General features: G+C 59.7%; 1 protein-coding gene across 1 annotated transcript; it reads left to right on the top strand.

Moving 5' to 3' along the window:
* The first annotated feature begins 3,818 nt into the window (after positions 1–3,818).
* Nat8l (N-acetyltransferase 8 like) lies at positions 3,819–12,845 on the top strand. The gene is made up of 3 exons (XM_076545733.1): positions 3,819–4,296; positions 5,451–5,615; positions 7,794–12,845. The coding sequence occupies exons 1-3, from the start codon at positions 3,930–3,932 to the stop codon at positions 8,159–8,161; spliced, it is 900 nt and encodes a 299-aa protein (XP_076401848.1). The 5' UTR covers positions 3,819–3,929; the 3' UTR covers positions 8,162–12,845.
* Positions 12,846–13,306: the final 461 nt, after the last annotated feature.

Raw genomic sequence — 13,306 nt, 5'->3', positions numbered from 1 at the left:
AGCAGAGGGCGTCCTGAGTGAATGAAGTGCTGAGTGGATGTATGGAGTTCGTGTGTGAGTGTTTATAACGGTTCATGGACGTGTGCAAAAACTGGCAGCTGCAGCTTCTTCCTTCCAGCTCCTTGTAGCCTGGGACTTCCGACCTGCAGACACCTCTCCCAGAGACCGTCTCCTTCCTGCGCTGTACCTAATAAACACACCGAGGTTCCAGGTTCCAGGGGAAGTGCCAGAGGAGCACCACCTGACCCCGCTTTACCGGGCACGTGTGTGTGTGTGTGTGTGTGTGTGTGTGTAACTGTTCCTCCTTCAGTCTCTCCTACCCCAGCTGGGGTTCTGGGCCCCAAGCCCCCAGTTACAGCGCTGTCGACCTTTCACTCTTCGGGCAGAGGCACCCTCTTCTAGGTTTCGTGTCCTCTACCCTTTGTGGCCTGTGTAGGAAGGTGTTCAGGAAGGAAACTGAGTCAGTCTGTCTGAAAATAATTTTTGTTGACACATTCCATGTGTAGCCCCTCTCACCTCAGAGGCTTTGCACTGTGTGCTCTCCTCACTCTGTGACCTGCTTCGCAATTCGGCCCTTAGCATCCTTCCTTCCTTCCTTTTTTTTTTTTTTTTTTTTTTTTTTTTTTGAGGCAGGGTCTCTTGTAGCTCTGGCTGGCCACCTACTTGCTTGGTAGTTAAGGAGAGTCTTGAACTCCTGATCTTTCTGTCTCCACCTCTCAAGTGCTGGGAGCCACCATGCCTATCTCTAGCTCCTTTTTTTTTTTTTTTCTTTTGGTAGAGTTGGCTCCTAAGGGGTGCTAGATTATTTTTCTTTTCTTTCTTTTGTTTTTCTGAGACAGGGTTTCTCTGTGTAGCCCTGGCTGTCCTGGAACTCCCTCTGTAGACCAGGCTGGCCTTGAACTCACAGAGATCTGCCTCTTGAATCCTGGGATGAAGGCATGCGCTTCCATACCCTGATTTGTTTTTCTTTTTGTTAGCATGTTTCCTCACCCCAGTCCATGGCTGAGTGTGATGAATTGGCCAGGCCCAACACAGGGTGGGGGCTCTCAGTGCGTGTTTAGAGGAGGTGGTGGGGTAGGCATGGCTTCTGAGTGTGTCCACTTGGCAGCTGCGGTAATGCCACGTGCCTGCCACAGGTGGCTCTCCAGAGGGGTGGCCTTTCTAAGAGGCAGACCCTACGGTTGTCTGGAGGCCTTTTTGCATTCAGAGTGCTAGGCAGGTTGAGTCTGGGACTCCAGGACTTCTAACCCGGAGATATTATTGCAGACTATCCATTTTGGTGACATCTGTTAGTGGCATGCTGGGCTTGGTTTTCTTCTGTTTGGGGGCTCTTCTGTTCTCTTAAGGCTCCTGTCTCCCTCCCCCCCCAACACACCCCGGTCCTCGGTGGCTTATACCCTTCAGGGGCCAACCCCGGGTCATTTTTATCTTGGCTGTGTATCATTCCAGCGCCTTCTCCTTTTCTCTGCATTTTTAGCGCTAGGCTTAATCCTCCCCCTATAGACCCTGAGGTAGCCATGCCAGGCAAGGATAAGTTCTCTGTCCCCAACATCATCAGAGGACACACCCTGGGTGCAGGGCTGCCCTATCAAGGAACGATCCTATCCCTACCCGCAAATGTTGAGGTGCAGGGGTTTAGGGCGCCCACCCCCACTTCTGTCTCTGAAATTTGGGCAGAGGTCTTAACCCCTACAGAGCTGTAGGCAGCCGCTTCTCGGCTCCTGAAAGGAGCGTTCAGCTGCAGGGCTTGAGGAAGCCAGTTTGCGTCTCCAGAGTCCTGAAGATCCAGGCAGAGGAGTGTGTAGGCCTGTGTGGGGAGTTCGGGAGAGGTCATTATCAGAGAGGACCTTGATGCCACCCGGGAACGACCTAAGGGATACCAGCAGAGGGCGCCCCACGACAGGGAGGAGGAAGCAGGCTAACCAGGGCCACTGACCGCCCAGTTGTCTGCGCAACCCAAAGTCTTTGGGTCTCCAAGCCCTTCTAAGTGGCCGTGCCTAGACTCCAGTCCTGGCCCACGTCTAGACGGTTCTGATGTGTTCTAGCTGGCCACAGCACAGGCCTCCACCAGGGCCACCGGGGGGCACGTGGTTACAGGAGGATTGGGCCACTGAAGGGCGTAGTCAGGCCGACAAGGGGGAAGGGACCTCTGCAGAACAGGGAGGGCCCATCAAGGTCGCGCTGATGTGAGCCTTGGCCCCTGGGCTCTGGCGAGGCAGGACAACGAAGGAGAAGCTCTGCTCGGGGTGCGGGGTGAAGCGCTACAGACTACTTTGTCACCTCTAAAGCTTCAGGGTCCCCAGTGACCCTCAAGCCTAGGGTCCCGCCTAGTCAGACCTGCTTGGCTTCACCTGATGTCTCCTCAGCGCCCAGCCTCTCCTTCTCCCAGCCCCCTGCCTGAACGCCCTCATAGGCAGGCACAGTTCCTGCACACCACCCGGCCAGCCTCAGGACCCAGAAGAGGACAGTGTGGCTGGTCAGGGGTCTCAGCCCGTTCAGGTTCTATCAGTGAGTTCCTCTGAAATGTCGAGAGATTTAGCTTCAGTGTTCTGAAAGGTCACAGCCGGGACCCAGATATGCCTCTGTGTTTGGAAAATCCACTGAGGGAAATCCTCCTTAGCCCGGCCCTCTCCTTCCCAGCATCCCTGCGCTGAGGACCCTGGGTGGTGGATTCTCCACATCCTACTCCCAGGTTCCATTTGCGGGCCAGGCCCCTCCAGCCTCTAGGTGACCTTAGCCACTCTGCTGGCTCGAACTCTGGTGCGGCACGACACAGACTGAGGGTTCTCAGGCCGGGAGACGTCAGGGTCTCCAGGAGCATGTGGGCGAACTCGGCTTTGGGGGGTGCCCATCCCTGTGACCCAGGAAAGGGAATATACCACTACGCGTTCCCCAGCCTGGATACTGGCCCCCACCCCATGCGTGCCCAGTCTGCTGCGTCTGCACGTCTTGCTCCTGGGGACCAAGAGCCGCGGTTCAGATGCGAGCCCCCGCTGCACCTGCACCAAGGCCACGGGGCGCATGCGCGGGCCGCGGAAGGCGGGGGCCGAGCGGGAGGGGTCCTGAAATCCCGCATGCCTGCTGCCGGGAGTGGTCGGGTGTCAGATTGGAGTGGGGTGGGGTGCGGCCCTGCGTCAGGAGGCGCGGGCATCATACCCCGCTTCAGCCGCATCCTCACTGTCTCAAGTCAGTTCGGCCCCGGCCACAGGCTCGCAGGGCGCCAGCCAGCGGGGCATGGTGCCCCTCCCGACGACTTCGGCCGGGCACCGCGTTCAGACAAAGGGGTGGGAGATGGAGACACTTCCGTAACTGCTGCCAGCGGCCGCGGAGGAGGAGGAGGACGCGTTGCTGCCGCAGGCACGGAGGCCCGAGCGCAGCGGCAGCTTTGCGGGTGCTCAGGGGCGGGGTGGGATGCGTCCATCACTCGCTGTCCTCCGGGCGAGCCTCAAGCCCCCCACGCAGTGCCTCTCCAAACGCCCTGTCCCTGTTGCCGCTCGCCAGCGCGCTCACTGAGGACCACTGGCCTGGCCGCTACCTCGCACTCTCGTCGCCGGGCCCCGCCGTGCTCCCGCGGTCCGCCCGCCGCGCAGCCCAAGTGTGCCATCGGGCGGGCGCGGAGGCGGCGTCAGCTCCCACCCCCGAGATCACATGGTGACCCTCGGCAGCCAATGCAGTGGACGCTAGGACCCTGCGGGACCCCGGGCGCCTCGACTGCACCGGCGCCGCTGCATTATAAATACTTCTCCAAAATGCGGCGCAGCTCCCTGCGCGCGCCCCGGCCGCCCGCCGCCTCCGCCCTGCGCCCCTGAGCTGCTGCCGCCGCCGCCGCCGCCGCCGCGGGTCCGAGGGCGCCGCGCCCTTGCCCTGGGCCCGGGCTCTGCCCGCCTCCGCCGGCCCGCGTCCCCGCGCTGCGCCGCCCGGCCGGGTGCATGCATTGTGGGCCTCCCGACATGGTCTGCGAGACGAAGATCGTGGCTGCGGAGGACCATGAGGCACTGCCGGGGGCCAAGAAGGACGCGCTGCTCGCCGCCGGCGGAGCCATGTGGCCCCCGCTGCCCGCCGCGCCCGGGCCGGCCGCCGCGCCCCCACCCGCGCCGGGTCCCCAGCCCCACGGAGGCACGGGGGGCGCGGGGCCGCCGGAGGGGCGCGGCGTGTGCATCCGCGAGTTCCGCGCAGCCGAACAGGAGGCGGCGCGCCGCATCTTCTACGACGGCATCTTGGAGCGCATCCCCAACACGGCTTTCCGCGGCCTGCGGCAGCACCCGCGCACCCAGCTGCTCTACGCCCTGCTGGCGGGTCAGTGCGCCGCGGGGGGCGGGGGGCCGGCGGGTCTGCCGCAGTCCCGGGCCGGGCCCGGCTCCAGCGGGTCCAGCGGACCCGCTCAGGGGACCGTCGCGCTTGACTCCGCCTTCTTCCTGGGTCCCCTTCTGGGAGCCCCGGTGCCGTGTCGGTGCGCGGGACCGGCGGGGAGGAGACCCGCTCGAACCCGCGGCGCAGCGCTGCGGGCTTACGGCCGAGGCGCCTGGACCGGGCGTGGGAACCGGCGCCGGCTAAGTGCAGGCGCTGCGGACCGGGAAGCACCGGGTCAGCAACTCAGTCCGCGGTGCCCGTTCTCCCCGTCGCGGGGCATCCCGGGTGGGGGCGGCGTGACAGGGCAGGTAGCGCTGCAGCTGCGGCCCGGCGCGACAACTATATATAATCTGCGGGCGGGGGAGGCCGCCTGAGGCTCAAGTGCTAATTTATGACGGGAAGACAGCCAGCTCCGCGGGGAGCCAGGGAGGCTGTTCGCCAGAGCCAGGGCCACAGGGAGGATATCCTGTGCGGTCTTGAAGTACACCCCTCCCCCCATTCATGTCATCCCATTCTGCAGATGAGGAGCTTGAGGCGACTCTCCCAAGGTCATTCAAGGGAGGCAACTTTTGCTCTAGTGCCTTTTCCTCCTCCACAGCAGAAATGAATCTGGAAGCAGTGTGGTGCTTGTCGCCTGACCCTGTGGGCCTAGTGGGCCCGGAAGCTGCCCAGGGATGGCTCTGACTGGGTCCCTTCACACCCCAGCGTGGGATGACCTGCATCGTTAGGCAGTGCCCTGGTGTCTCTGTCCAGCTCTTTGACTTAGCACCAGGTTAGATGGAGTAGGCAAGAGCCCTTTTGGAAACGGGGGCACCAAGGGCTGACCAGCACTGGCCTGGCCTAGGCTGTATTGTGGACCTTTGTTTCAGGTTGTGAAGGTAGCAGGTGTTTACGCCAGAGAGCTTGGAAATGAGGAAGCGTAGAAAGGGACTGCGGCCATGACTGCTCCTACACAGAGAAACAGTCCCTGGTGGGGCGCATCCCTAAGCACTGATTTACAAAGGTGGTTTGGACTCCGGGTGCTGTGGGGCCCACCCATGTCCCGCCTGGCCCGGTGCCCCTCTGCACCTGCCACCTCACCTGTGCCCCCTTGTCTGCAGCCCTCTGTTTTGCTGTGACCCGCTCACTGCTGCTGACGTGCCTGGTGCCAGCCGGGCTCCTGGCCCTGCGCTACTACTACAGTCGAAAGGTGATTCTGGCCTACCTGGAGTGTGCGCTGCACACGGACATGGCTGACATTGAGCAGTACTACATGAAGCCACCTGGTGAGTTCTGGGATTCCAGCTCTGCCCGCTCCCTGCCTCTTCTCCTTCAGGTCCAAGGGCCTGGGCAGGGGGATCCTGATGTTCTGAGCCTTCGGAATGACGGAGGCCTCTAGCTAAGTGTAGAGAGTCGGCTTGGGAGGCCAGAGCGCAGTCCTTTCCTTGGGGGCCTGGCTCCACCGTGCCCGCGCTGGTGGACACCTTTTCCGGGTACCTGCCTTGTGTATGTGTGTTGGGGAGTTAAGTCCCGGCTGGATCCTGAGCCAGCCCAGAGCGCCTTGGGTGGAGGAAGCCTGTATGGCACAGGAGAGCAGCATCCCAGGAGCAGCGTGGGCAGGGGTCCCGGCCTTATGCTTGGCATCCTGACCAAGAGACCCTCCTAGTGAGCCATAAGGAATTACTTCAGACCTCGGGGCTTTCTGTAGAAAGGGGGACTGGGAGCTGGAGACTGCTCTCCCCGAAACAAGCCCTGAAGCAGGATGGGTCTCGGGAAGCAGAGGAGAGAGCCATTTGGGATGTGAGGGGCTGAGAACAGGACACTGGCCAGCGGGAGGCCGTCTAGTTCAGGGAAGGGCAGCCACTCTGGCTCTGGCAGCTGTAGTGTTTGCCAGCTCCTCCCCAGCTGTCCCTCTTGATCCCCAACCTCCTCCCCAGCTGGCCTCGATGCCTGCTGTTCTCCTTGGCCCTCCTCACATTGGAGGCCTCTGCAGGGCCCTCGGCCTACCTGGCATTGCTTGGGAAGAGACAGGGAAATGGTTGAAGTGGGCTTGGGTAGATGGCATGGGTGTGGCCAGAGGTTCCTGCTGTGTGCTCTGTCTGAGCTGTAATCCCCCAGGGGTTGGAGTGTGGCAGTCTTGGCTAACCCTCGGACCTCTGCTGGGTTCACAGGACTCCACAGGAGCAAATGCTGGACAGCAGCTAACAAGGCTGTGTGCATCTATGAGAGTTCTCATGCGAATAGGGAAGCCAGACCTGGGAGAGTGAGAACACAGTCCTGGAGGCTGCCCTGACCTCTGCTCAGGCTTCTGTGGGTGGGTGTGGGGCAGTTGGTAAGAGTGGGCTTGGCCCGTAGGCTCCCCTTAGGGTGGGCGAAGTCCTAGAGCCTCTGGGATGAGGGCCCTTCCGAGCTGTTGCTTTCTCTGCTGCGCTGATGGAGGGTGGGCAGGCCGCACCTTCAGCTTTAGAGCTCAGAGTATGCACTGAAGGAGCTGGGCTCCCCCCCACCCCCAAGAGGTGAGACATGAAGGTAGGGGTGCTTCCTACTGCCCGGTGGGGGCAAGTAGAGGTGCAGACAGAGCCTTTGGTGGAAGTTTGGCCCTTTGAGGGAAGGCCGGATCACCCACAGCACAGGCACTCTGGACCAGCCAGACTCTCTCTCTCCCCTGTCATCCCTCAGCTTTTGTTTTTCAGAAAGGTCTCTGGGTATCACCTTGACCATGGGCCCTTGGTTTCCGAAGGTGGCTGGGTTCCCAGCAGCCTGTGCCCTTCAGCATCCTTCCCATCCCAACTCCTTATTCCCTCCTTATTCCCAGAGTGAGGCTGGGATTGGCTTTGCTTTAGGTGGGATGACTGGCCTAGACATCAGGCTCGGCGTCCAGTAGAGGCTGGATCACTGGGGCCTGGGCACGGCTGTGGCTGTCTGTGGTCTCTCACTGGTGTTTATAAAACATTCTTCTGGGTTCTCACTCAGTTCTGTCCCTGCAAGGATCCTGGAGGAGGAGGATGGCAGGCTGGGGGCTGGGATTCTGAGTAGGTCTTGAGGCCTTGGCTGTGGTTGCTCGTGGTTTTTCAGGTGGTCTGGGGGTAGGAATCTACTTCGTCATGGTCTGCCCAGCTCCTAGGTACCTCCAACTACTATTCTGGCCAGGACAGTACAGACTCAGGTCAGAGCTGATTGTGTCTGCCTGCGTTGTGGGATCTAGACACGCAAAGTTGGGCAGGTTAGCCTGGACGAAGGCTGTTGGAGTGTTTTTTTCTGCTCAGGGGGTCTAGAGGAGGCAGCTTACCTGCTTATCCTGAATGATGGCCTCCCATGGTGTTCAAAAGAGCTGAAAGGAGGACCAGGGTACTGGAGGATTGGACATCACTGTGCTACCCTGACTTGGTGCCCGGCTGGAATGGGCAGCTGAAGTCTCTCCAGCCTTCCATGCAAAATGTCCCTGACTGTTCTATCTTTCACAGGTTCCTGTTTCTGGGTGGCTGTGCTGGATGGCAACGTTGTGGGCATCGTGGCCGCAAGGGCCCACGAGGAGGACAACACGGTGGAGCTGCTCCGCATGTCCGTGGACTCACGCTTCCGCGGCAAAGGCATCGCCAAGGCTCTGGGCCGGAGGGTGTTGGAGTTCGCCATGTTGCACAACTACTCTGCAGTGGTACTGGGCACCACAGCCGTTAAGGTGGCCGCCCACAAGCTCTATGAGTCACTGGGCTTCAGACACATGGGCGCAAGTGATCACTACGTGCTGCCTGGCATGACCCTCTCGCTGGCCGAGCGCCTCTTCTTTCAGGTCCGCTACCACCGCTACCGCCTGCAGCTACGCGAGGAGTGACCACCACCACCTGCCCACCACCCTGTCTGCCCCCGTCCACCTCTGCCCTCCTGCTCGCTGCCCAGTGCGGCCCTGCTTTCCAATGCTCACCTTGGCGTTAGTTTGGGTTTTCCTTTCTCAGCATCACGCTGGTTCATCACCTGGCTGGTTCTGGGGGCCACAGGGTGTTGCTCATCTGCAACACTCTGGTGGGGTGGATTGTCTGCAGCCACGGCCCTTGCCTCCCCAGCCCATCAGAGTGGCTCGTCATGCCTTGAAGAGTAGCATTGTGGACCACCTGGACTATCCACAAAGCTGCCCAGCCTGCCTCCATCAGGGAAAGACTAGCCTTGCCCATCAAGCACAGAACCTCTACATCAAGCCCCCCAAGGAGCAGACCCCTGGCCCCCAGCCAGGCTAAGGCTCAGCCATTGGCCTCTGGAAGAGTGGCCTGCTGGGCTGGCCAGCCACTGCCCTGTGGGAGGCCAAGCTGGCCCTAGGCCCTGCTTTGCCCTGTGCATGCTGAGGACATGGCCTGGCTGCAGCATGCCGCATGCCACAGCCCCCTGCCCCTCTGCCCTGCCCAGCCTGGACCTCAGGCCCGAGCTGGTGAGCTCCCCTGTCCTGTCCTGAGCTGGCCTCTGGAGGGCCTACCTGCCTGACCCTGTCTGCTCTCTGGTGGGGCCTGGCCTGGCCTGGCCTAACCTGGCTCTATCCACTCCTGCTTTGCTTCGAAATCATCTTACCTCTTTCCCTTTTTGGTACCCCTGCCTCCTTGCTCTGGCTGACTTGGCTGGTCACCCGGGTCTGGTTCCTGTAGCAATCCACTGCACAGCATGGTGGGGATTTCATGGGGGTGGGGGGACACCTCCCCCAACACCTGTTAGATCAGGTGGCCCCCTCCCAGCTGCCCGAGGCCCTGTGGCCTCATGCTGTTTGTGGGGTCTGCCCTGTGAATGTAACTAGCTCAGGCTGTTGTTGGCAATGCCTGCCACAGCTTTTCCCAGCCTGAAACAACCCATTCTCTAATAAGTTACGTAGACAGAATAGCACTCTGCATGACTTTAATTCCTGGGACAAAATGGTAGTTTGAGCCTCCAGACAGACACACACCTGTGTGGTGCTAGCATACACCCGGTCTCTGGCCCCATCTGATGGGGGTGGGTGGCCGGGTAGGTGAAGATTTAAGTATGGAAGGAGACTCTAATTTAGTGTAACTGCTCCCAAAGTGCATTCCTGGTCTGTGAGGCCTCAGGCTGCCCCTTGAATCCTTGTGTGTAGGACTGAGGGAACTGGAGGGCTCTAAAGCCTCATAGGAGGGGCTCGGCACTGCCTTGCGGGTAGGAGCTGGTGGATGGGGTGGGTCCAGCCATCTCACTATAGGCTACTCTGCTGGGCCAACTGTGCTCCTGGCCTCTCCCTTTTGAGGTCCCACTTAGGGTCCAGCCTAGATGGGGGGAGGGCTGGTGGCCTGGGACAGGGAAGGGAAGGCGGTGGCTGGTAGTGCTCAGGTGGCCAGGCTGAAACCTGGACTTAGCTTCAGTGTGGGGTGGGGGTGGGGCACAGGCCCATCTACCCCCTCTGTGTGGGGCTTGGGAACAAGGAGTGGCAGCCTGGGTAGGCCATGGAGCTGGGCCCCTAGCACCAAGGCTACATTCTTAAAAAGGCTCTTTAGAGCGAATGAATTGGTGGAACAAGCCCAGCTTCCCGAGGGGCCTTTTGTCCTGTTAGCAATTGAGGCATTTGCAGAACACTGTACAGACCCCGCTCTCCCCTGTACATTCCTCCCTGGTGGTGCCCGGTCCCCTCTCGGGGATGGGAGTTTTGTAGACTGTACAGAAATTGGCACCCTATTTTCTTGCAGCTCTCAGATTTTGTTAATCTGGATTATACAGACAGACGTAAAGTGTTTTAGCAAAATGGAAAACAAACAGTTGTGCCTTTTTCCTCTTTTCTGTTTGGATTGGTCTCGGCTTGGGGCTAGTCTTAGTTGTTGTGGGGGTATTAGGGACTGCTGGGGTCGGAGGCCGGGGGTCAGAGGCTGCTGGTGGGTCTGAGGCCTGGCTGGGCCTAAGTGGATACCATCAGCTGCCAAGGCTTCTCTGATCCTGTGCCTTTGGGGCCTGCAGTCTTTGGGGTTGGAGGGGCACTGGGATCACTTGGGCCAGGGCAGAGCTTGGGGATCCCATAGCCACCCATGTTTCCTTGGTACTGACCTGGGATGAACTCATAGTAGATTCCCCAATCCTAGGAGCCTGGGGGGAAGGTGTGGTCCTTCTGGCCTATTGGCACCTGTCCACCCAAGGGGATCTCTTCCTGCCGAACAGCGCACGGGTAAAGGGAAGCTTGCTGGGCTCTTGATTACTCGTTGTCTGCCTTTGGTTGCTGCCAAGACTTGGTAGAGATGCCAGGAATGGGTGGTGGGGTAGGTTCCAGCTGCACCAGGATGGAGCTTCGCCAGGCAGTATGTAGCCTGGCAAGGCCTGAGGCCCTGGAGGCGCATCTGTCTCCCTGGGCTGGAGGGAGCTGAGCATGCTGATGACTGGGCCTGGCCCTGTCCACTTCATCCCAGCCAGGGCTCTAAGTGCTCTGCGCATGTGCACTGATGTGAATTTTCTATGTTTGTTGAGATTCTGATGTTTCTTCTACCTCTGTGGAGGCCCTCCTCCCTGTTCCACCTGGTGGCTATGAGCTTGTGCAGCTCCTTTGAGTTTGCTGGCCATCTCCCCCTCCCTCGGCCCTCCAAGCACCTGAGGTGGCCAGCACTTGTACTCCGGGCCTGGGAAGGCCCAGGGAAGGCCAGCCTGGGGTCTGGCCCTGTGCTCAGGATCTGTGGCTTCCAGGAGTGCTATTGTGTGCTTGGAAGCCTCTGTTTTAGAGTAGGGAGGGTGGAAGAGGTGGTGGAGTGTACCTACAGCACAGACCTGGTGCACCACTGCTTGACTGTCCCGGGCAGCTCCCACTGCCCAGGCATGTGTCTCTGCAGATGCCTAGTCTCAGCTGTATGGCCGGGAGGCTGGCCTGCATGTGCTAAGCTCTGGCCCCTGAAGGGTGGGGTGGCACACTCCTGAATGTAGTGAGGCCAAGCCCTGGTGGACATGGCAATCTCTCCCCTGTTCTCCCACCCCTGTGCTCACCCTTCACCCTAGCATTGCCCTGGGGCTGGGCAGCAGCTGAGGGATGTGCTAACCTGGCTGAGGTGGGAGAAGGCTCTGGCTGGGAGGCCCTGTAGATAAGAGGCTGGTGGTCTCAGGGGTTTGGACAGTTCCCATCCTGCACTGGTACCCTTTGTCAGAGAAGGGGATAGGTCAGAGCACAGAGTCAGGGACACACCTGAGGGGAGCTGGAACTCTGTAGGCCGCAGTATCCTCACTTGCTGCTGCTGGAAAGCACCCTGCCCATTCCCACTTGCCTCTGCCAGCTCCAGGTGGCCCCACAGTCACAGCTTCCTGGAGCTGGCTTCCAGGGCTGTGCCTGGGGCTAGAGGCTTGGGGACAAAAGTTTCTGGGTCTTGCTGGTGCCTGGGGCTTCTTGGGGGCTGGGCATGGCTGAGTAGGAGCTGTGCAGCACCCATGAGGCTCCCTTCTGTCAGGGCCTAAGGGGCAGCCTGAGAGTTGACCTGAGGCGGTTGTGTCTCCCCGTCTGTGGTAGATCACACTGCTGCCAGCACCTGTTGCTACCTGTCTCTCTGTCAGTTCTGGCCTCAGCAATGGTCCTGTCCTTGGCTCTTGGCCACACTGCTGGGCGTGGGGCAGACCCTGGGCTGCGCTGCTCTTTGGTGCTGCCGTCACTGTGCTTCCAGCAGGGGTGGGGTCCATGGAAGGTGGGCAGAGCTTGCCTGGGTCTGGGTAGAAGATGAGCCTTGACTTACCACTGTTGGATGTATTTTTTTTTAAACAGCAATAATTAGCCATTTTAAAGAAGGGGTGTAGCTGCATAAATGTGCATACCCACCTGTGTATGTGCATCTGTGCACACGTGTGTGAGCATGTGCATCTGAGAGTATGTGAATGCATGTGTGAGCATCTGTATGAGTAGGTGCGTGTGTGCAGAAGCACATGCCATTTGTAATCATGTGCTCATGTGACTATATGTGCCCAAGAAATCACATTCATGTGTTGCATGTGTGTGAGCATGTATGAGTATTTGTGTGTGCATGTGTGGGCATCTCCATGTGTATGGATGTGTGCATGTGTGTTGGTATGTGCACATGTGTAGCTGTGGGAGGGAACCAGTGGGAACAGTCTCTGATCTGGGAGGCACTTTGTGGTAAGAAGCAGGGTCTTGCGGTTGTCTCTCACTGTGCCCTCCCCTGCCCCGCCCAGCTCCATGTGAATGTAGCACAACCCCACCAGGCCAGCCGAGCCTCTGCTGGCCCTCACTTCTGTCCATCTCCCCCTCAGCTGAGGGTAGGGCAGAGGAGCTGGAGGCCCCCTGGACAGGACACAGCTGGGTTTGGTCAGGGTGCAGAGGGTGTGACACAGTGGCAGATCTCACTGTCGTGGTTTTGTTCCTGAATTTGTACTGTGAGCCCATGATGGGGGTGGGGGTGTCCTGAGACCCCAGGATGTGCCAAAATAGCCCCTAGGGCCAGGTGACGAGCCGAGTTCCCAAGAAGACAGGCTGGGGGCCCAAGTGGGTGTGTGCCCCTGCCTGCACGGCCCCCAATGCTGCTGTTTTTCAATAAAATCAGAACTGAAGGAAACCGGCTCTGTGCTTTTTTGAGGCACCTCCTGGGGTGGATATTCTGGGTTTCCCACTGTCTGGGCTGTTTCTGCTTGTGTCTGGCTGAGCTGGACCCTGGATCGGAGTGGAATCAGTGAGGCAAGGGTAGGGCCTTGGTGTCCCTGTCAGGGAGAGGTCCCTTCCCTCAACTGGTCCCAAGCCCAACCTTCCATGATGCTCTCTCCCGGACCAGGGAAGAGGTGCCTGGATTCCTCCTTGGTCAGGGATGGTTAAGGGCTCTGCAGCTCTCCACACTTTCCTAAGTGTGGTAGATGCAGAGACAGCAGCTAGTCTGTGAGACAACTCAGCTGAGGGGTGAAAGGCGAGGGGGCAGCAGCGACCTGAAGGTTTTACCCTACCTCTCTGCTGGTCCCCAGTTCCCGGGTGTCAGCACAGCTAGGACACCTGTAGTGTGGTCCCCTGGCTACCAAGTCCCATTGT

This window comes from Peromyscus maniculatus, chromosome 10 (assembly GCF_049852395.1).
Source record: "Peromyscus maniculatus bairdii isolate BWxNUB_F1_BW_parent chromosome 10, HU_Pman_BW_mat_3.1, whole genome shotgun sequence".
Classification (NCBI taxonomy): domain Eukaryota; kingdom Metazoa; phylum Chordata; class Mammalia; order Rodentia; family Cricetidae; genus Peromyscus; species Peromyscus maniculatus.
The sequence above is the reverse complement of the archived record's forward strand: the minus strand, read 5'-3'. Positions and strand labels throughout refer to the sequence as shown.